Source organism: Scylla paramamosain, chromosome 5 (assembly GCF_035594125.1).
Source record: "Scylla paramamosain isolate STU-SP2022 chromosome 5, ASM3559412v1, whole genome shotgun sequence".
NCBI lineage: Eukaryota > Metazoa > Arthropoda > Malacostraca > Decapoda > Portunidae > Scylla > Scylla paramamosain.
Window position 1 is genome coordinate 6,994,735 of NC_087155.1, and position 24,812 is coordinate 7,019,546.

General features: G+C 38.4%; 1 protein-coding gene across 5 annotated transcripts in view; it reads left to right on the forward strand.

The window, feature by feature from the left end:
- The window catches only part of LOC135100472 (eIF-2-alpha kinase GCN2-like), an 88,103-nt gene extending 64,281 nt beyond the window's left edge, over positions 1–23,822 (forward strand). For 3 of the 5 annotated variants that reach the window (XM_064003410.1, XM_064003411.1, XM_064003412.1), the window contains 6 exons: positions 9,219–9,364; positions 13,348–13,478; positions 14,312–14,537; positions 14,745–14,839; positions 16,826–16,998; positions 18,968–23,822. In XM_064003410.1, the coding sequence (XP_063859480.1) occupies positions 9,219–9,364; positions 13,348–13,478; positions 14,312–14,537; positions 14,745–14,839; positions 16,826–16,998; positions 18,968–19,106 (910 nt within the window). In that variant the 3' untranslated portion in view covers positions 19,107–23,822. Of the gene's footprint in view, positions 1–296; positions 514–9,218; positions 9,365–13,347; positions 13,479–14,311; positions 14,538–14,744; positions 14,840–16,825; positions 16,999–18,967 lie in introns of those variants that run through there. The other 2 variants (XR_010268721.1, XM_064003413.1) reach the window with 2 other exon arrangements.
- The last annotated feature ends 990 nt before the right edge of the window (positions 23,823–24,812 follow it).

The window sequence follows — 24,812 nt, forward strand, 5'->3', positions numbered from 1 at the left end:
TATATATATATATATATATATATATATATATATATATATATATATATGTGAACTGTTCATGTTGACAAGTAGTTGGGCTTAGGAAGGGGTATAAAAACCCAGGGAGGAGTTAGGATTCTTTTAATTTCTAACGTTTCGGCTGAATAGCCATCCTCAGAGACTGATTTACATGAGTGAAAACACACTATTTATAACAACATACAAAATTTTATAACAACATACAAAATTTTCTCATTTGACATTCGTACAGAGTATTGCCATCCTGGCGTGTACCTCACCTAATTTTATTTTCCTAGTCAGGTGGCATTATCCGCCTACGTGACGAGCCTTTACTGGGGATTTTCCTTGTACCTGACCTGAGGGCCAATCTGGCGGAATTACCTGCCCACCTGATTAAACCTTCTCTGTGGTTAATGACTTCCCTAGTTGTTATGAGGGCTGCCTCCATAGCTTTTCTCATTCTTTTCTTCAATCCAACTTTAATTTCTTTAGCCTCTTCCCATTTTGGTATATATATATATATATATATATATATATATATATATATATATATATATATATATATATATATATATATATATATATATATATATAATATTTTTTTTTTATTTATCCAGTTTTATGCTGAAATATCTATTATGAAAGTATATGCCTTACAGTATAAAGTTGAAAAATATATGTAAAAAACTATATATAAAATATATCTAATATATCTGAACACAGTTGATTGTCCTATTCTCTTCTGCACCTTTCCATATCTTTTCTGAGATGTCCAACCCTTCGGGAATTGAACATTTCATATAGGGAAGTTACAGAATGCCTGACTTACAATATACAAGATGTCCTGCAAGTTAAGTAAGGTACATACTTCTGGATTTGATAGTTCAAGTAACTCAAAAATACTCTATACATATATGCTGTGTTTTCTTTATTTTGTGAGAAATTAATGTGTAAGTTGTGTGCTGTGGGAGCCACATGCCTGGTTGGGCCTCCACCTCCTTCCTTCCCACCTCAAATAGCTACATGCTCAAGTGGCGCCGCACAGCATTAACCCCTAAAGGACGGGGATATTCCTCACAGACATTCCTCCAAGCTTGGATAGAAATAGAAATAGGTAATTTTCCATCACCACTTTCTCAAATCTGCCTTGACCAATTGCTTAAAACATAATAGCATCACACTTATCAATCCTTCCTCTTCAGTCTTCTGTAAAACTGAACTATCTAGGTGATGTGGTGTTTCTGTGGTGAAGTAACGAAATGGAGTAACTTTCAGCATTTTCTCAGCCTGTGTTGAGATAGTTGCGTTCCATTTGGTGGCCTGGCTGGGGCCCCAGCTGGGGGGCCCCAAGCCTATTTTATCTGCTTCCCTCACTAGTATCTCTCAGTCACTCACTCACATAAATGCCTAAATCTGTCATTTTGTAGACACCCTAAAGGAAATAGTATTGCTGTCTGTCACTTATAACATGCAAGGAAAAGAAAATTGTAATTGTTGTGGCTGGGAAGATGTACATGAGCAAAACACAGTCTACTACTGTTTTATTTTTCTTTGATAAAATCACTTTTGAGGCTTGAGAGAATAACTTCCAACTCTCTCCCAATAGCACTTTCACCAAGTGGTTGCTTTGGAGCAAATCTACCCTTATGTGGAGTGAAAGTCATTGGCCGGTTATCCTCATCCAAGGAAGCAGAGGAAGAGGAATGATTATTTCATCCTGTAACTATCACTATGGTTTGCAGGACACTGAGGCTCAGAGGGAGACATCATTGTGAGAGAAGAAAGTTCGCAGGCCCAAAAATTCACACAAATTTGAAATTAAGCCTGCAAAGTGCAAGTCAACTATAGATGCTATCTGCTGTCTACATTGCATCAATTATATGTAGATGCCACCTGCCCTTTAGGAGTTGTGATATTTTTTTTGTGTACAATCTATGCAGTCAAATCCTTACAGGAAGCAGTTAGTAAATGACAGATTAAATTTTTGTATGTAATAGTGATGAAAATGTACAGGTAACACAGCAATACAGTGGTTGTTAAGTGCTGCTTTTTAGCTGTATAGTGGAACTTCAATTACCGAACACCTCCCTTTTCGAACAAATTGGTTTTTGAACAAAATTTTCAACTTACTATTGCTTTGGTTGTGGTACCATAATTTGTTTTTTAAACAAAATTACTTGATTTCAAATATTAAAAAGACAGCAAAAGCTGCTGTTTAGTACTAATTTATAGTTTCTGTGAATATTTATTTTATTTATATATATATATATATATATATATATATATATATATATATATATATATATATATATATATATATATATATATATATATATATATATATATATATATATATATATATATATATATATATATATATATATATATATATATATATATGGAGGAGAGACAGAGTGTAAGATAGTAATTCAATCTTTAAAATAAGGTAAATGTTATCCTGTTGAAAAGCCTCAATGTAAATAAACAGTTTTTGGCTCTCAGGAATAATACTGAGCCACTTGTGGCTCACTCGATGACCCCCAGTGCCATCACTACTGCACAACTGCATTTTTCCAGTAGCTTTTCCCAGCAGCAAAATGTCTAAGTGTTATGATCACCTTTATTTTGTTGGTAAGTGGGTTACTCCTCTTTGTGCCACTCTATAAGACTTCCTTCACTAAATTGGTGACAAAGAGAATACCTGCACAGTCTAAACAGTATCTTCTTATGAGTTCTGTGTCACTAAGTTGATTCAATACATCCTTTTTGGATAAATAATTTCTGAGCTGGAGATGTTGTGAAGCAGCCATCTTGGCTGTGGGAGCATCTGTCATAAGCTGCTAAGACAATGTAGGCTGGTGTCTGAGAACAGATCAATCCATTTTATACTGATTCCTCTGGGGAAAATAGTTTCAATTTTCGAACATTTCGGATTTTGAACGATATTCAGGAACAAATTAAGTTATAGAATGAGGTTCCATTGTACACTGGTTGCTAAGTGCTACTTTTAAATATACATAGCAACTCACTGCAGCTCTCACTCCTTCATCACTCAAAAGTTTGACATCACTTAGAAAGAATATTGTATAATCTAAAGTGACATTTACAGGAGTGGCGGGAACACTGGGTAGTCATCATGAAGTTGGTGAGTTGTCATGTATGTTTAAAAAGTAGCCCTGTATTGCTGTGTTACCTGCATATTTTCTTCACTGTCACACACAAAAATTTAATTTGTCATTTGCTAACTATTTTCTGTAGGGAACTGACTGCATAGATCGTAAACAAAAAATGATCACTTAATGCTGCGCAGCTCCACTTGAGTACATAATAAGCCAAGCCCAGGCAACCTGAGTTGTCCAAGTGGCCTAACTGAACGGTTTTTGGTGCCTCCTGGGATATTGTAAACAAATCATCGATGTTGCCATGGAAACAGTCACATCCTACCCAGCTCAGCAGCAGTAAACATATGGTTGACCCTTATCCACTTGGCAATTTGTATTATGGAGCACTTGCTGTCCTCAGTGATGAAGTTTTTGGTGAAGATCCATTACTAATATCATTCATTACTCATCCTATTTCCTTTATTTTCATTCTTTTATATATTTAAGACTCAGTACTTTACTTACTAGTACATTTCATTGCATGTATACAGACAGTATTGTAGTCATCTGCAATAAATGAGTGAGTATAACATGATTATGGTTAGGAGGCCATTTTTGTTGTGATGTCATCAGAGCACAGAGTGCACCACCTCCTCAGTTTGGGTAACTCAAGTCACCTGGGTGGGCAACCCTCACTGTGTAAAGAGAGTGTCCAGTTGAGGATTGGGTGTCCCGGGTAACACAAGCTGCTCAACTTATTTTTTTTTTAACGTAGGAAGGACACTAGCCAGGGGCAACAAAAATCTAATAAAAAAAATGCCCACTGAAATGCCAGTCCCATAAAAGGGTCAAAGCAGTGGTCAAAAATTGCTGAATAAGTGTCTTGAAACCTCCCTCTTGAAGGAATTCAAGTCATAGGAAGGTGGAAATACAGAAGCAGGCAGGGAGTTCCAGAGTTTACCAGAGAAAGGGATGAATGATTGAGAATACTGGTTAACTCTTGCATTAGAGAGGTGGACAGAATAGGGGTGAGAGAAAGAAGAAAGTCTTGTGCAGCGAGGCTGCGGAAAGAGGGGAGGCATGCAGTTAGCAAGATCAGAAGAGCAGTTTGCATGAAAATAGCGGTAGAAGACAGCTAGATATGCAACATTGCGGCGGTGAGAGAGGGGCTGAAGACAGTCAGTTAGAGGAGAGGAGTTGATGAGATGAAAAGCTTTTGATTCCACCCTGTCTAGAAGAGCAGTATGAGTGGAACCCTCCCAGACATGTGAAGCATACTCCATACATGGACGGATAAGGCCCTTGTACAGAGTTAGCAGCTGGGGGGGTGAGAAAAACTGGCGGAGACGTCTCAGAACACCTAACTTCATAGAAGCTGTTTTAGCTAGAGATGAGATGTGAAGTTTCCAGTTCAGATTATAAGTAAAGGACAGACCAAGGATGTTCGGTGTAGAAGAGGGGGACAGTTGAGTGTCATTCAAGAAGCAGGAATAGTTGTCTGGAAGGTTGTGTCGAGTTGATAGATGGAGGAATTGAGTTTTTGAGGTATTGAACAATACCAAGTTTGCTCTGCCCCAATCAGAAATTTTAGAAAGATCAGAAGTCAAGCGTTCTGTGGCTTCCGTGTGTGATATGTTTACCTCCTGAAGGGTTGGATGTCTATGAAAAGACGTGGAAAAGTGCAGGGTGGTATCATCAGCGTAGGAGTGGATAGGACAAGAAGTTTGGTTTAGAAGATCATTAATGAATAAGAAGAGACTAGGTGACAGGACAGAACCCTGAGGAACACCACTGTTAATAGATTTAGGAGAAGAACAGTGACCATCTACCACAGCAGCAATAGAATGGTCAGAAAGGAAACTTGAGATGAAGTTACAGAGAGAAGGATAGAAACTGTAGGAGGGTACTTTGGAAATCAAAGCTTTGTGCCAGACTCTATCAGAAGCTTTCCATATGTCCAAGGCAACAGCAAAAGTTTCACCAAAATCTCTAAAAGAGGATGACCAAGACTCAGTAAGGAAAGCCAGAAGATCACCAGTAGAGCGGCCTTGACGGAACCCGTACTGGCGATCAGATAGAAGGGTGTGAAGTGATAGATGTTTCAGAATCTTCCTGTTGAGGATAGATTAAAAAACTTTAGATAGGCAGGAAATTAAAGCAATAGGACGGTAGTTTGAGGGATTAGAACGGTCACCCTTTTTAGGAACAGGTTGAATGTAGGCAAACTTCCAGCAAGAAGGAAAGGTAGATGTTGACAGACAGACCTGAAAGAGTTTGACTAGGCAAGGTGCAAGCACGGAGGCACAGTTTCGGAGAACAGTAGGAGGGACCCCATCAGGACCATAAGCCTTCCGAGGATTTAGGCCAGCGAGGGCATGGAAAACATCATTGCGAAGAATTTTAATACGTGGCATGAAGTAGTCAGAGGGTGGAGGAGAGGGAGGAACAAGCCCAGAATCGTCCAAGGTAGAGTTTTTAGCAAAGGTTTGAGCGAAGAGTTCAGCTTTAGAAATAGATGTGATAGCAGTGGTGCCATCTGGTTGAAATAGAGGAGGGAAAGAAGAAGAAGCAAAGTTATTGGAGACATTTTTGGCTAGATGCCAGAAATCACGAGGGGAGTTAGATCTTGAAAGGTTTTGACATTTTCTGTTAATAAAGGAGTTTTTGGCTAGTTGGAGAACAGAATTGGCATGGTTCCGGGCAGAAATATAAAGTGCATGAGATTCTGGTGATGGAAGGCTTAAGTACCTTTTGTGGGCCACCTCTCTATCATGTATAGCACGAGAACAAGCTGTGTTAAACCAAGGTTTAGAAGGTTTAGGACGAGAAAAAGAGTGAGGAATGTACGCCTCCATGCCAGACACTATCACCTCTGTTATGGGCTCAGCACACAAAGACGGGTCTCTGACACGGAAGCAGTAGTCATTCCAAGGAAAATCAGCAAAATATCTCCTCGGGTCCCCGCAACTAGCAGAGGCAAAATGCCAGAGGCACCTTCTGTTAGGGGGATCCTGGGGAGGGATTGGAGCGATAGGACAAGATAAAGATATGAGATTGTGATCGGAGGAGCCCAACGGAGAAGAAAGGGTGACAGCATAAGCAGAAGGATTAGAGGTCAGGAAAAGGTCAAGAATGTTGGGTGTATCTCCAAGACGGTCAGGAATACGAGTAGGGTGTTACACCAATTGCTCTAGGTCATGGAGGATAGCAAAGTTGTAGGCTAGTTCACCAGGATGGTCAGTGAAGGGAGAGGAAAGCCAAAGCTGGTTGTGAACATTGAAGTCTCCAAGAATGGAGATCTCTGCAAAAGGGAAGAGGGTCAGAATGTGCTCCACTTTGGAAGTTAAGTACAGTAAAATCCCTCTCATCCGGTATTCGAGTATCCGGCAACTTCAAGTATCCGGCACATTTTTCCCCGAGCCTTAAAATCAATAAAAAATCGATGTGTACTCATAAAATCGATTAAAATTCCCGTGCGAGGCATACTTTGTCCCCTCGCCACCAGAGCGCACTGCTCCTCGCTACCTGTGGCCCACTGCACTGTGTTTACTCAGTGACTCAGTCCCGCGTGTGCAGTTTATCACCTGACGCCTTCATCATGCCTAAAGTTGTAGAAAAGAGGAAGCGTGTTGTGCTTACACTTAAGCAGCTGATCAGATCAGCTGCTGATTAAGATCAGCTGATCTTTGTTATGATAAGATGCGTGAGTGTAGGGTGGTGATTGTGGACATAATTTCACTTCTATTCAAGTATCCGGCAATATTCAAGTATCCGGCATGTCGGCGGTCCTGTTGATACCGGATAAGTGGGATTTTACTGTAGTCAAAGAATTTCTTATAATCAGAAGAGTTAGGTGAGAGGTATACAGCACAAATAAATTTAGTATGAGAGTGACTCTGTAGTTGTAGTCAGATGGTGGAAAACTCGGAAGATTCAAGAGCGTGGGCACGAGAGCAGGTTAAGTCATTTGCACATAAACGCAGCATTCAGCTTTGGATCGAAAATGAGGATAGAGAAAGTAGGAGAGAACAGAAAAGGGGCTACTGTCAGTTGCCTCAGACACCTGAGTTTCAGTGAGGAAAAGAAGATGAGGTTTAGAAGAGGAGAGGTGGTGTTCTACAGATTGAAAATTAGATCTTAGACCACGAATGTTGCAGAAGTTAATGAAGAAAAAGTTGAGGGGGGTGTCAAGACACTTAGGGTCGTCGACAGAAAGGCAGTCCAACCTGGGGACATTTATGGTCCCCTCCCCAAATGGGGACTCCGAGGCTGGTGTAGGAGTTGCCATGATGATTATAAAATTTTTGAGTGAAGGGTGTGTGTGTTATTAGGTGCTTGTAGTTTTGTGTGGAGGAAGAGAGTTGTCTATAGAGGGTAGACTGTGACTGCCCCCTTGTGTTGTGAGACACAAAGGGAAACGTTCAGTGAGGTCACAGCTGGGTTTAATGATAAGTTCACAGCACCCCCTGAACAGTGCTTTAGACCTCACTGGGAGTAATTATCGTTTCAGCAGGTGTCTACTGCCTCCTCCTACTGTACTGCCTCCTCCTACTAACTGAATGCAACCCAGTTGTTTGTTATGTATAGTGTGTAATAACAAAATATGCTGTTAATATCTATCTTGGGGCTTATAATGTGCTAACAAATATGCTGTATATAACAATAAACATACATTTTGAAGTACACAGAAACCGGCCCAAATCTTGTATTATCGAATAAATTTAATTTTTGGATAAATTGTCAGCCACTTTGCCCCATATAGTTTGGTTTATGGAGGTTTTACTATACTCTCTCTCTCTCTCTCTCTCTCTCTCTCTCTCTCTCTCTCTCTCTCTCTCTCTCTCTCTCTCTCTCTCTCTCTCTCTCTCTCTCTCTCTCTCTCTCTCTCTCTCTCTCTCTCTCTCTCTCTCTCTCTCTCTCTCTCTCTCTGAGAATTGCAAGTGTTGCCGAATACACATCCAACTATTTTCTTAAATGGACAGCTCTTGTTTATTTATAGGTATTTGTAATGTAAAGAAGTACTTATTTATTACACACACCATAAGGTTATGGAAAGTGCATGTTAAGGTGAGGATAAAAGCTTTAAAAATATAAAAAATAAAATTCTGCATCCCTAGTCTGATATCATCAGCTCTGGGAAGGGAAAAAATCCAAGAATCAAAATTGCATGGTAGCCATACTTCCATCCATGGCATGGGAATAATATATATATATTTGTTATTTTTTTCTCATTTTATGAGGTAAATAAATAAATAATATATATATATATATATATATATATATATATATATATATATATATATATATATATATATATATATATATATATATATATATATATTTATATATATATATACAAAAAAAAAAAAAATGCAACCTGAAGAGACCCCTATCTGACAAAGCACAACACTCTACAGGTTAAACAGGGTGGAATCAGAAGCATTTCATCACAACAACTTTTCCTCTCTAATTTAATGCCTTTACTCTCTATTTTGGCACAAGATGTCTTTTTTCAATTTTTTATTGCCACTTTCATGAGAACAGCTTTCTGATCTTGCTAACTGCTTGCCTTCCCCCTCTCATGGTTTCACTGCTCAAGGCTTTCTACTTTCACCCCTATTCTGTCCAGCTCCCCAGTGCAAGAGTTAACCTGTATTGTCAGTCTTTCATCCCTTTTACTGGTAAACTCTATAACTCCCTGCCTACTTCTGTATTTCCTCCTGCATATGACTTAAACTCTTTGAAGAGGGAGGTTTTATGGCACTTTTTCCAAATAGTTTTTTACTGTTTTTGGACTGCCCTTTTTAGGGAATGGCAGTTTCACTGGGCATTTTTTTCTTTCATTTTTGCTTCTGTAGGCCAGAGCCCCTCCTACATTAAAAAGATAAAAATATCAAAGCTGGAAAAAGTGTGAAGAATATTTTTACACTCAAACATATATACTCTTATCATGACACTACTTCATTAATGACTTCCTTAAAATGGATCTCATTATCATGGGGATTTCCTGTCCTGTAAGGATTCCTTTATTTTGAGCAGGAACAGTGATTGTACATTCAGGTACACTGTGTATATAAGCCTGATAGTGATAATTTGATGTTTTCAATCTTGAATTAGGAGCAAATTAGTGTTTGCAAAGAAGACTGGAGAACTGCCAGCTGCTGTAGGAGTGAGCTTGTTCCTGGAGAAGTTTGTGGGCTGTGTGGAGGATGTGAAGGACTTGGTGGCTGCTGGACGTGTAGAAGTTTCCCAGATAGTGGCTGGTAAGCATATATTTTTCACTTTCCATATGATAGAAGTGATTTTCAATACATCTATTTTAATTTCAGATGTGCTGGCTGCCTTCTTAGAAGCAGATTTAATGTACATAGGTAAACATTCAGCAAGAAGGAAAGTAGATAGTTAAGATATTGTCTGTGAATTGCTTATCCATCTTAGCCTGCACTAAAGTAGCCATGTTGCACAAATGTTTATGATTTCAAGTATTGGAGAAAGTGGATTGAGTGCCATAGACAAATACTTGTGTTATCTTTTTTTTTTTTTTATGTAGGAAGGACACTGGCCAAGGACAACAAAAATCTAATAAAAGAAATGCCCACTTAAATGCCAGTCCCATAAAAGGGTTAAAGCAGTGGTCAAAAATTGCTGAATAAGTGTCGTGAAACCTCCCTCTTGAAGGAATTCAAGTCATAGGAAGGTGCAAATACAGAAGCAGGCAGGGAGTTCCAGAGTTTACCAGAGAAAGGGATGAATGATTGAGAATACTGGTTAATTCTTGGGTTAGAGAGGTGGACAGAATAGGGGTGAGAGAAAGAAGAAAGTCTTGTGCAGCGAGGCTGCAGAAGGACGGGAGGCATGCAGTTAGCAAGATCAGAAGAGCAGTTAGCATGAAAATAGCAGTAGAAGACAGCTAGATATGCAACATTGCGGCAGTGAGAGAGAGGCTGAAGACAGTCAGTTAGAGGAGAGGAGTTGATGAGATGAAAAGCTTTTGATTCCACCCTGTCTAGAAGAGCAGTATGAGTGGAACCCCCCCAGACATGTGAAGCATACTCCATACATGGACAGATAAGGCCCTTGTACAGAGTTAGCAGCTGGGGGGTGAGAAAAACTGGCGGAGACGTCTCAGAACACCTAACTTCATAGAAGCTGTTTTAGCTAGAGATGAGATGTGAAGTTTCCAGTTCAGATTATAAGTAAAGGACAGACCAAGGATGTTCAGTGTAGAAGAGGGGGACAGTTAAGTGTCATTGAAGAAGAGGGGATAGTTGTCTGGAAGGTTGTGTCGAGTTGATAGATGGAGGAATTGAGTTTTTGAGGCATTGAACAATACCAAGTTTGCTCTGCCCCAATCAGAAGTTTTAGAAAGATCAGAAGTCAAGCGTTCTGTGGCTTCCCTGCGTGATATGTTTACCTCCTGAAAGGTTGGACGTCTATGAACAGATGTGGAAAAGTGCAAGGTGGTATCATCAGTGTAGGAGTGGATAGGACAAGAAGTTTGGTTTAGAAGATCATTAATGAATAATAAGAAGAGAGTGGGTGACAGGACAGAACCCTGAGGAACACCACTGTTAATAGATTTAGAAGAACAGTGACCATCTACCACAGCAGCAATAGAACGGTCAGAAAGGAAACTTGAGATGAAGTTACAGAGAGAAGGATAGAAACCGTGGGAGGGTAGTTTGGAAATCAAAGCTTTGTGCCAGACTCTATCAATAGCTTTTGATATGTCCAAGGCAACAGCAAAAGTTTCACCAAAATCTCTAAAAGAGGATGACCAAGACTCAGTAAGGAAAGCCAGAAGATCACCAGTAGAGCGGCCTTGACGGAACCCATACTGGCGATCAGATAGAAGGGTGTGAAGTGATAGATGTTTAAGAATCTTCCTGTTGAGGATAGATTAAAAAAACTTTAGATAGGCAGGAAATTAAAGCAATAGGACGGTAGTTTGAGGGATTAGAACGGTCACCCTTTTTAGGAACAGGTTGAATGTAGGCAAACTTCCAGCAAGAAGGAAAGGTAGATGTTGACAGACAGAGCTGAAAGAGTTTGACTAGGCAATGTGCAAGCACAGAGGCACAGTTTCGGAGAACAATAGGAGGGACCCCATCAGGTCCATAAGCCTTCTGAGGGGTTAGGCCAGCAAGGGCATGGAAAACATCATTGCGAAGAATTTTAATACGTGGCATGAAGTAGTCAGAGGGTGGAGGAGAGAGAGGAACAAGCCCAGAATCGTCCAAGGTAGAGTTTTTAGCAAAGGTTTGAGCAAAGAGTTCAGCTTTAGAAATAGATGTGATAGCAGTGGTGCCATCTGGTTGAAATAGAGGAGGGAAAGAAGAAGAAGCAAAGTTATTGGAGACATTTTTGGCTAGATGCCAGAAATCACGAGGGGAGTTAGATCTTGAAAGGTTTTGACATTTTCTGTTAATGAAGGAGTTTTTGGCTAGTTGGAGAACAGAATTGGCATGGTTCCGGGCAGAAATATAAAGTGCATGAGATTCTGGTGATGGAAGGCTTAAGTACCTTTTGTGGGCCACCTCTCTATCATGTATAGCACGAGAACAAGCTGTGTTAAACCAAGGTTTAGAAGGTTTAGGACGAGAAAAAGAGTGAGGAATGTACGCCTCCATGCCAGACACTATCACCTCTGTTATGGGCTCAGCACACAAAGACGGGTCTCTGACACGGAAGCAGTAGTCATTCCAAGGAAAATCAGCAAAATACCTCCTCAGGTCCCCCCAACTAGCAGAGGCAAAACGCCAGAGGCACCTTCGCTTAGGGGGATCCTGAGGAGGGATTGGAGCAGTAGGACAAGATATAGATATGAGATTGTGATCGGAGGAGCCCATTGGAGAAGAAAGGGTGACAGCATAAGCAGAAGGATTAGAGGTCAGGAAAAGGTCAAGAATGTTGGGCGTATCTCCAAGATGGTCAGGAATACGAGTAGGGTGTTGCACCAATTGCTCTAGGTCATGGAGGATAGCAAAATTGTAGGCTAGTTCACTAGGATGGTCAGTGAAGGGAGAGGAAAGCCAAAGCTGGTGGTGAACATTGAAGTCTCCAAGAATGGAGATCTCTGCAAAAGGGAAGAGGGTCAGAATGTGCTCCACTTTGGAAGTTAAGTAGTCAAAGAATTTCTTATAATCAGAGGAGTTAGGTGAGAGGTATACAGCACAGATAAATTTAGTATGAGAGTGACTCTGTAGTCGTAGCCAGATGGTGGAAAACTCGGAAGATTCAAGAGCGTGGGCACGAGAGCAGGTTATTGCACACATAAACACAGCATCCAGCTTTGGATCGAAAATGAGGATAGAGAAAGTAGGAGGGAACAGAAAAGGGGCTACTGTCAGTTGCCTCAGACACCTGAGTTTCAGTGAGGAAAAGAAGATGAGGTTTAGAAGAGGAGAGGTGGTGTTCTACAGATTGAAAATTAGATCTTAGACTGCGAATGTTGCAGAAGTTAATGAAGAAAAAGTTGAGGGGGTGTCAAGACACTTAGGGTCGTCGACAGAAAGGCAGTCCGACCTGGGGACATTTATTGTCCCCTTCCGAGATGGGGACTCTGAGGCTGGTGTAGGAGTCACCATGATGATTTTAAAATTTTTGAGTGAAGGGTGTGTGTGTTATTAGGTGCTTGTAGTTTTGTGTGGAGGAAGAGAGTTGTCTTTAGAGGGCAGGCTGTGATTGCCCCCTTGTGTTGTGAGATACAAAGGGAAACGTTCAGTGAGGTCATAGCTGGGTTTAATGATAAGTTCACAGCACCCCCTGAACAGTGCTTTAGACCTCACTGGGAGTAATTATCGTTTTGGCAGGTGTCTACTGCCTCCTCCTTGTATCTGTCCTGCACAGTGCATTGGGTTGAATTCAGTCTTGGAAACAAAGCAATAGGGACATAAAAGAAAATCGTACCTCTACATGCCTGCTCAGATCCTTTTGCTTACTGAGTTTGTAATGCCAGGAGCACTACATTTACAGTAGGATAAAATTAAAAAAAGAAATTAGGATTGGACAAGCCCAAAAGATAGAATATTTTAACATATTGACCTAAAAAATCAAAAGGATAGGTAAAGATAAAAAAAATCAGGTGTGTCACTGAGATTGTCTGGTGTACAGAATAGGAGTATAATATGTAATATTTAATAATATGCATGATAATACCATTTTACTTTTTATGTTCATATCTCCATATTTTAAATACGGATGCATAATATATAGCTATATAAGTCTGTTTTTGTACATGTTTCAGGTCTAGGTTGTGGGTCTTGTGTGCTGGCTGTTTTGGTGTGTGCCATAGGACAGAAGCAGTTAAAAGACCGCATCAATCTGTTCAATAAATTTAGAGCAGCTAAAATTAATGTAGACCACTGTCATTGTGTGGTAAGTATACAGTATATGATTTTGGATTAGAATGAATGATTTAACCATAGTTGCAACAGGCTAAGGTTATCTAGAAGCCATGCCACCTGACTCCTACTCTGCTGATTGGTATGCTTGTAAAATTCTTGCTTCTCCAAATTCTTGTATTTAAGATATTTTCAATCTGTTTATCAATTTGCCCTGTATTAAGCTAATTTCTAAGAGTATCAATTAAAAAACAATGATATCAAAGAATTAACTGTTCAGAAAAATTGTGGAAACAAGAAAGCACATCATTGACGTAAGTTCTTTCATATAACTGTCAACACAATCCATGCCTCCAGTGGCTGTTCCAATTAATATCCACCTCCTGTTTAGCTGTTTATTCGTTTCTTCAAGTGTTCTGAAAGATTTTTTCATCATATTATCATCTAAGGGAAGGCTAATTGATAAAGAAATTGAAAATATTCAAAATGTGAAAGTTTGGGGAAGTGGCAAGTCAGTTGCCATACTGAATGGGGGGAGGAGGCAAGCAGAGGATGTGGCATCAAGATCAGCTTGGCATGCAGCAAATATATTGAATGTCTTCATCACTGAATACTAAAGAGACATATTGATGCATTGGAACTTAACCTTTTCTAGATAACATGTCTGGCATTATGTTTGTATATTCCATTTTTTCTTCTTTTGCATTGTATGTAGCATAAAGTCATTGAGCACATATTATGTCAGTATTCTGAAGACATCACCTTTATATTTTTCCTGGTAGTACATTTGTAAGGTTACTAATTAACTATATATACATAGTGTATGTATTTTTATCTAAACTAACCTGATTTTCTTGCAATTTGCAGACACAAAAAGAAGCAGAGTCAGTGATGGAAGATTTATGTGTGCCTAATGTTGTGATGCTGACCAGCTCAGATAAGGCTGATGTTAGGATCTGCAATGACCCCACAAGTCGCACTTTGGAGAGGAAGATACCTATTGAGAAAGTTGTTGAATTTGTACTTAAATATTTGGGAGGAAATGAAGTAACACTTCCCAGTAATTATTCCAGAACTGATTCCAAGTCTTCAGGTATAGACACACAGGAGTTCTGTAGAAGCATTACCATTCATTAACATTTTTGTCTTTCAAAATTATGAGTGTTAATTGTGTGGAAGACAAAAAATCTTGTAAACAAGATAAAAGATACATTATCTTTGCCAAAAGAGCTGTGTAATCTTTAATTAGAATTATGTCCTATTAAAAAGTCACTGAATTACCACTGGGAATGCATTTCAGGTGTCAGTAATACAGAAGAGTATCCACCTCTAGTCATACATTACATCACTAAGAAGCAATGCAAAGTTAAGGATGCACCAAAACTAGATTCACAGGCAAGTACATATTGCAATTTGATCTTATCTGACCAGTTTAAATATTACACTCTTATCAGTTCATTAGTTTGTGGTGTTCCTGGGGAACAGATTAATCACAGTTTTCAATTTATTGCTAAAAATGAATTCACTTGTAGCACAGAATCTGTTTGCTGAGCTGTTGGCAACAATAATGCCTTGGCCATGCTGTGTAGCAACAACAACTCTCAGTTGCTTTATGAGGCCTGCAGTGGGTAGATTTTTGTCAGTGTGTTGTGCTGTGCCTTGCTGTTATTTGTGTATGTGTTGTGAGGGCATTTGCCTTGTGTGTAGCCCAGTATGATGGCCAGGAGGGTTACTACTAGTGTAGACATAACGACTAGTTGCCTTGTTCAAGGCAGACATTCCAGTTCAGCAGATATTGGTTCAGAGAGGTGTGAGCATGCATATTTATCAGAAGCTGGTGAAGCAGTTTTTTTTTTTTTTGAGGGGAAAGGGCAGGATCTGCCTTCGCAATGTCCACAGCCTGGCATGCACAAATAAGTATCTGCAAAGACCCCAGAAAGGGATTACAAGGTAGATTGAGGCCAGTCTAAGACTAACAGCATGGAAAGTGTATCTATCTATACCAGACCAGCAATCCCACATGGGATGGCTCAAAGACATGGAAAGTAAAGGAAAAAAAAATATATGTTGTTGGGTCATGTGTCACTGCAGTGCCTCCAGCAGTGCATGTATGAGTGCCTCCACTTGAAGAGATGTGTCAGGTATGCAAGAAGCCACTTCATACCAGCCAGGACGAGAAGAAACTGATCGCTTTTGGAGTGGGACCATAATATCTGGTAGTCACTTTTGGAGTGGGACCATAATACCTGGTAATTTGCTGTGGTCAGATGAGGCCACATTCAATGTGACTGGTAGCTATCTATAACTTGGATCCACACCAGCTTATTTACGCAAAAAAGACTGAAAAGTATCTTGCTTCTCAGTGGTATGGGCTGTTTTACTTACTATGGTGTGAGAGATCTTGTTGTATTGCCTGCTGATTGGAAAAGTGAACCAGAACAATTATCTACAGTTACTGTGTGATTATTTGCCACACTGCAAAATCTGTACTGCAGTGGCATATTGACTGATGTAAAGCACATCAGGGACACACATCACATTTTCATCATAGTGATGCAACAGATGGTAAGACTGGCAAAAACCTGAGTAGCATACTGGTGATCTCATACCATTGATGCCATGTGTGCCTCATGTCATCTGGGTCAAGAGGTCTTATTATAGTCACTGCCACATGTGACTCACACAATTAACTCAAGATAAATTTTTGAATTTTGAAAAAAAAAAAATGTTATTGGCAAGTATGAATATTCCCTGTTATATGTATTAGGCTCAATACATAGGATACGTAAAAGAACTAAAAGGAAGAATGGATAGTTATGAAAATTGAATTGGTAAAAGAGAATTTTTATATCTTTCTTATCCTTTAGAAGGATGTAACTTGAAACACCAGAAGCCATGTAGTGGTATGTTAAGCAACAAAGGTGATAGTAATCCACTTTTACCAGTTGTGATTATTTGTGGCTTGATTAATACTGAGGCTGTGTGTATACTATACCAAGAGAATGAATCTTTGGCTTTCTCCCTCTATGCATATTTGCTTTTACATCTTATATCAGGTCCATAATTTGTACCATTATTGATCCATGGAACTTTAAAAAATCCTGATATTCTGGAAGAAAATGTTTGCTAATGATGCTCCTGCCAGTATTGTTGTCTTGCAATATTGTCATGCTAGAATTGTAAATATTAAACCTTAAATGTGTAAACATTACTGAACACTGTTTGCAGATCCCACAGATTACAGTATTATTATCAGTAGCTGTAAGGAAACAACATATTTATCTACTCAGATCAGTTGAATTTTGTAGTGATTGTTTTTTAATTCTCATTTATGTCACTTATAGTCATCATGATAATTAATTATAATGCATCTTCCTTTAGATTTCTCGTGATGTGACAGCTGCACTGAGTCGGTGGCAGAGTGTGAGTACCAACACAAGTGTGGAGGTGTGGGCAGTAGAATTGGACAAGAAGACTTTGCTGGCCCTTGGAGCACTAGACACAGACTCCAGTGTGAAGAGTTTCATTGAAAGTGTTACAGACATCAAAAACATGTACGTAATCTTAGCTTGTTATTAAATAGCCATTATATATCATGTTGTTCTATACATCTTGCTCTCTGCCATATATGTGGAATTGCATTTAAGAAAAAAAAAAAATTATACATCATGTTATTTTGTGTAATTGAAAAGAAATATCCCAAAAAGATAAAATAAGAAAGAAAAATGGCAGGTATACAAAAATTCAAATGATTTTTACCCTTCTAAACTTGTGCCCATCAATATCCCTGGGTGTAGTATCTTACTGTATGGCACTGAATGCTGTAAGACTCTCTCTCTCTCTCTCTCTCTCTCTCTCTCTCTCTCTCTCTCTCTCTCTCTCTCTCTCTCTCTCTCTCTCTCTCTCTCTCTCTCTCTCTCTCTCTCTCTCTCTCTCTCTCTCTCTCTCTCTCTCTCTCTCTCTCTCTCTCTCTCATTATATATATATATATATATATATATATATATATATATATATATATATATATATATATATATATATATATATATATATATATATATATATATATATATATATATATATATAGCTGAAGAAGAAGAGTTGAAGAATTTCTTAGCTTCTAACAAGCTGTGCTTTTTACTTTCCTGTTCACATTATGTATTGTTATGACCACAATTTCCACCCCCCTTCACAAAGCTGCCACACTTGGACTAGCTTCCATGAGCCACCTCCTATGTAGACTCAGTGCAGGAATGAAATGCAGGTGTACAGGGTCCCTTGTGTCTTCTGCACCCTTCTCACAACTGGTCATAATGCCAGGTCACACTAATGAGGTTGCCAGTCTGTTTTACCCACCCACTGACAAGAAAATACAACAACTACAACAAACTCCAACTTCTGGGCAAGAATTGCCAACCATGTCTAGAAAGAAACAATTATTATGAGCAACAACACCCATATGGTCAAGGTATAAAACCCTGCTGGACTACTGCCCACATAAAGTATCCTTTCACTGTCCAACATTGTATTATAGCCTCTAGCTGAGTCACATCGTTAACAGCATCCTGGATGGCAGGCTTGATCAGGGCCTAAGGAGGGAGTAAAGTTCACTACACAGCTAATCACTTAAGTCCCCTGCGGCTGAGCAGTCTCAGCCCACAGCAGCATTTAACAAAAGAAGTACACTAACAAGAGACATGACTACAAACACACAGGAAGTTAATTCACCTCTCACTGTATAAAAAACTCTGCCTGCACACACATGCAGCTGAGTCATGTCCCTGGATATGGAATGCGTTATAATTAACTACTCTCCCAGGCAAACTACTATGGAGACTCATATGCTACTTAGATACACCGGAGCATATGGCCGGTAATTACTCACTTATCCCATTAAAGCAACTGACCATCTAGCTATAATCCCTTCCTTGTCTTCACCAATCACCACTACCTGCCTTAGTACATCTGTCCCGTGTAAGCTCTGGACGGTGACTGAGCATGGGAAAGTGCACCAAGCATTCTCCCACTCTGCTGCTATGGGGGGTGGGGATACAAGAGAGAGAGGTTGGGGGGTGACATACATACATACACCCACTTGCTCGCTGCACCTCGCACTGGCTCATATGAATAAGACACTTCTCTTCTGACAATTCCCACAACTAAGCTCTAGGGGCCAGATGGACACTGATCACTTTATCTTCAAGGACAACTCTTCTGCAATTAACTGTGTGAGTCTCAATCAAAAGGGACATTTAGAAGTAGAGCAAATTAATTTGGGAGAGAGAGTGTATAGGTGCAGGGATTTTTACAGTAATCTCATGGAGAGAACGGTCACCTTAATCATATGTCTGGCTTTGGTGCCATCTCTTTCTTTCTCTATTCCTTCATTCTTCCCTGCTTCATACTCTCGCTTCCTCTTTCATTCGTTTTTCTTCTCTTCACTTTACATTGCTGCTCACAACAGTATGATGTATCCATGTTACTTGATTTGTGTACTGATACTAATTTTTTTCCTTGGTTAAGGTTTCCAGAACAAAAGGATTACTTGGAGGAGATCTGCAAGCTAATTCAGCGAAGAATCTTCAGTAAAAAGAAGGTAGAAAAATGTGTTCCACTCATTCTTTATGGGATTTCATCTAATACGTGCAAGAGAATAATTTAAGGAATAATAATGTAAGTAATGTGTTAACATCGCAAATAACTGTGATTGAAGATAGCTAAATTTATATATTTTGTACTCCAAAGTAAGTTAAGTATGTTTTTTTTTTTTTAGACAGATGGCTGGAGTATTCAACAGACAAATTGCATGTATAAAAAGTTCATGTGTCATAATTACATTAGTTACTAATTAGCAGGGGACAGACTGACTTACATTACCATAAAACATGACTTTTAAAATAATGATGTGATGATCTAATGATGCTTCTGTCATACTTGTAACTCTGGTATTTATGAAGAGAGTTAGATGTAAGACAATTTTCCTAAATAAATTATATATATATATATATATATATATATATATATATATATATATATATATATATATATATATATATATATATATATATATATATATATATATATATATATATATATATATATATATCAACTAACTGGAGGTGATAAAATTAACTTCAATGAAGAGATGCCCAATAAATGTAGATTCTGTAATGGTACAATATAAAAGTACTTCTTAAAAAATGCAAGTCAGAATACTCCCTTACTTTGTTATGAAATCCTCTCCTCAAGTTGAAAAACAATTTTAGACTATTCCATTAAAGGTGATGTAGTAAAGAAAATAGTAAAGAGATCTACTGCCTTCTGATTGTACTCTGGAAGTGTTGTGCTCTGTGTTGAGTGCCCCTTTGTATGCAATGCATGATCCTCATTGTTCATAACTTTTGACAGTACTCTTCTAGGAATAGGACCTTGCCATTGATGCAAGGCACTTTACATTACAGTGATGGATTAAGTTTCTATTTAGAAGTAGAATATGGGAGGGGAAGAAGTGATATAATATTAAATACTGAACTTTGCTGGTACTGATTTTGCCAGTGTTCTGCATATGAAATTTCCCATTTCAACTTACTGGAGAATATGTGAGAACATTTATTAGATACTTGTTCATCTATAATGAGGTTATATCTGTATACTTCCACTTGTAAACTATGTGTGAGAGAGCAGGCTAGAAATAGAACATGGCTCTGTTTCTCTGGCAATATGCTTGGAAGAAAAAAAAGAACACCATGTACAGTTGGCCCCACAAAAGATGACAAAACTCTGAGTTGGTGTCAGTGCCCAACCACAATTCAACTGGTTTGATCTCATTGCATGGGAGAATGGAACACCAATATTATCTGACCTGGCAGTTCAAGACAGACAGTGGCCTTGGGTACACTCACACAATAACAGTTTTAGTATAGATTTGATACTTGAATGATAATGAGATGTCTTTCTTGTGTGCTTTCTTGAGTTGACTTATGCAAGTTACTTTTACATATCTTTCCATATCACCCACCAATAGCTACTAAACTGCCTATTACTGTGCTGATGAGTAAAAACATCTAAGAAACAAGTAAAATTACTGGAGTCAGAGAGTGAACTATGTACTGATGGGTCAAGAGTTTCAGAGAGAGATGGCCACATCATCTATTACATATAAAGCAAGGCCTGGGTTAGGAAAGAAAGTTGCTTAGCAAACTTCAAACATTATGAAAAGATAATTAGAGTGTAATCCTTGCCTAACAGGAAGGGAACTGAAAGAAAAGAACCCTTGTGTTCTTGGTAGTGATCTCTGAAATTTTTATGATGTAATGATCTCATTGACATCTCTGAACCTCTTGACCCACCAGTACATATTTCTTTTTTTAAACTTCAGTAATACTGATTGTTTCTTAGATGTTTTTATTTATTGGCACATGACAACAACATATGTTATTTCGTCACCAGTAATAGGTAGTTTAGTTGCCATTAGTGGGTGATATGGAAAGATATGTAAAGGTGCAATTCCACCAAGGCAACACAGGCAACATGTGGCATGTGACTTGACTAGCTTTCAACAAGTATGTTGAATGTGGCTTTCAACCAGGATACATGTTGCCTGCAAAAAGACAACATTGTTATTGCTTGTAGCATGCTACATTCTGTGTTGAATATTGAGTGCCACAAAACTTTTTCCACCAATTCACGAAAAACTAAGCCAGTTGTCAACATGATATCTCAGCAGATGGTCACTGATGATAGAAGAGAGAGCATTTTTTGGGCAGTAACATTGATTTGAATTATTTTATTGAAAAAATACTGTCTAATGACTAATCACCCTTCAAGAATATTTCAAGGATAAGTGTGGAAGGTTTCATTTATCCTCTCGGCAAAGTGAATCCCAGGATTAGGAAGAGTGACACAAATTATCGGGATTTCTTTTGGGTTAGGCTTTTGTACTCCCAGTGAAAAGCAATATGCAAATTCTTGATCTTCTTTACCATTGCCATGTCACAGTTAAATTTCTCAGTTAATCCTTGCAGTCCATTTAGTTTTAGCATGGTTATTCTTGTCATGTCAAGTGTATATCCCATAGAACCACAAGTTTCCTATATTCTTCTATAAATTCTATGCTTTTTCTTGAAAACCAGTTCATCTTGTTGCCTTTAAGATCAAATCCTTCCTGCAACTGGTGGGAAGGTGTTCAACACTAGGCAAGAGGTTAAATTTTGTCACATGCATCAGGTTATATGGTAACATGTTGCCACCTGTCGCATGCAACATGGTCACATGCTACATGTTGCTTTCTGTTGAACTAGATGAAGCACACTTGGGTTATGCAACAATGTAGCTTGCTACATGTTGCTAAAATGTTGCCTTGGTGGAATCCTGCCTTAACAGTAACTTGTGGAAGGCAACTTGGGAAAGCACAGAGGAAAAACATATCACTCAGCTATCAAATCTATATTAAAACCGTTAATATGTGAGTGTACCCAAGGCTGCTGTCTGTCTTAAGTTGCCAGGTCAGATAATATCGGTGCTCCAACCTGTCATGCAATGGAATCATACTAATTGAATGGTGCACAGATGCTGACACCAACTCAGAATTTTGTCATCTTTTCTTGGTGCTAATTGTACCTTGCAGAAAGCATGCAAAATGTCATGGAGGATGCCCCAGAAACATTTAGGATAGAGAAGGGGTCTTTTCAGTGTTTTACATAGAGGGAATAGTTGTCTAGAAGCCTGCATTTAACTACCACATGAAAGATTACAAACCACAAAGTTCCATAAAGTTTCTGGTGCCTAGTTGAGAAACATCAGAAAATAAAAAATTAATTATCTTGTAGTATCCAATGAGGACATATGGTGAGACTCATATGGTGAGACTCATCTTTCAGATTATACAGAGAAATGTAAGGAAGTCACCAGCACGTGAATGGAAGGAATGGAATGTCTAAATGTGATCATCAGTGAATAACTGAGATCTCATGGAATTCTGTGGTAAAGGGGAACCCTGTTAAACCATATTGTTGGTAGGTTCAGAAAAGCCTGCAGTCCTAAAATGGTCATACAGAAAATTTGACAGAGATAAATAAGGAAGCATAGAGTCTACAAGTGGGCAGCTGAAAAGTTATAATATTTATACCTGATTGCTTTGAAAGCTCTCCCATTGCCTGAGTGAATAGCAAAGAGTATATTAAAACCCCTGAGTTGAAATTACACTTTCAGCTTATAAGTCAAGAGTGCCAGTTGGTCAGCCTTTACAAAGTCCACACTGGTGCCTTGACAAGATGTAGTATATGCATATATTTTACAGGTATAGCATAAAAAGATGTTTGTACTTGTTGGGTATGGTTTTAGTGACTAAAATATCAGTTTCATTTCATTAGAATTCACTTATGTTAGTGACAGTTTTTATTTTCAGTATTATGTGATATTAATATAAAATTTATTAATAATTTAAGACTTATTTTTAAGATTTTTAGGTGATGTCCTGTAGTATTAAGACTTTTTCACTTACAAAGAAATTTGGGCATTGAATTATAATAATCATAAGCATCTCTTTTCATCTAAGTTTGCCTTAAAACTAAAAACAATAATCACTTGCATATATTTTTTCTCATGTTTGTCGCAAAACATTAAGTGAATTAATTTCAAGTAATTGAAATACCTCCAGTAGAGTTGAATACTTGTGTTGCCAGAATGATCAGTTACTGTGCTGTCTGGGGAATTTTTATTCTGTAGGACACCAAGTGACAGAAGATATATTCTTTCGTAACTTGCATTTGATAAAGTTTACAAGAAAAGTCTTAAATATAAAAAAAGTCAAGTTTGTGAGCCTTGAGATTAAAATGTCACTTACAGTCAGTTTATTCTTTTCAATGGTTTGCACTTGGCTCCTGTTATTAGAAATATCAGAAAATGTGTAAAGAATTTTCTTCAAGACTTAATGAAAATTTGTAATTTGAATTTCTGCAAAGATGTTATCATTGAGCTGTCTAATAGGCATGCTGCAGTCAGGATTACAAATGAGGAACATAAAAAAAGAGACTCAGATACATCAATGATGTATTGTAAAATGACCTGACCTGGTTTGGTTATGTGGAGAGGATGTAGAAAAAATAACTGGGTATAAAGGCTAAGAAGTATGAATATTGATGGTAGAGCTGTATAGGTCAGGTTAAAAGGAACATGGAACAGTAGATTTTTTTTTTTTGTTGAGGCAGAGAGGCTGCCAAAGACTGTGTTGCAATTAGAACTGCTAGTATAAGTAAATAAGACCACCACATGCAAAGTATTTATAGAGCCTTGAGAGAGAGAGAGAGAGAGAGAGAGAGAGAGAGAGAGAGAGAGAGAGAGAGAGAGAGAGAGAGAGAGAGAGAGAGAGAGAGAGAGAATAGAAGTTTACTGATAGCAGACAAGTAGTTCAGTCGTATTAGTATGTACAATGACTGATTGCATTTGTAAAATGTAATATTTTTTAACATACAAGACAGTTCACACTGTCACATTAAAAAGTGCAATATTTTCTTTATATAGTTTTGTTTTTGGCCAACCAGACATTGCCATTTGGTGCTAGTATTATATATATATATATATATATATATATATATATATATATATATATATATATATATATATATATATATATATATATATATATATATATATATATATATATATATATATATATATATATATATATATATATATAGGAGGGACACTGCCCAAGGGCAACAAAAAATCAATAAAAAAAAAGAAAAGCCCACTGAGATGCCAGTCCCAGAAAAAGGTCCAAAGTGGTAGTCAAAAATTGAAGGATAAGTTTCTTGAAACCTCCCTCTTGAAGGAATTCAGGTCATAGGAAGGTGGAAATACAGAAGCAGGCAGGGAGTTCCAGAGTTTACCAGAGAAAGGGATGAATGATTGAGAATACTGGTTAACTCTTGCATTAGAGAAGTGGACAGAATAAGGGTGAGAGAAAGAAGAAAGTCTTGTGCAGCAAGGCTGTGGGAGGAGGGGAGACATGCAGTTAGCAAGATCAGAAGAGCAGTTAGCATGAAAATAGCAGCAGAAGATAGCTAGAGATGCAACATTGCAGTGATGAGAGAGAGGCTGAAGACAGTCAGTTAGAGGAGAGGAGTTGATGAGACAAAAAGCTTTTGATTTCACCCTGTCTAGAAGAGCAGTATGAGTGGAAGCCCCCCAGACATGTGAAGCATACTCCATACATGGACGGATAAGGCCCTTGTACAGTTAGCAGCTGGGGGGGGTGAGAAAAACTGGCAGAGATGTCTCAGAGCACCTAACTTCATAGAAACTGTTTTAGCTAGAGATAAGATGTGAAGATTCCAGCTTAGATTATAAGTAAAGGACAGACCGAGGA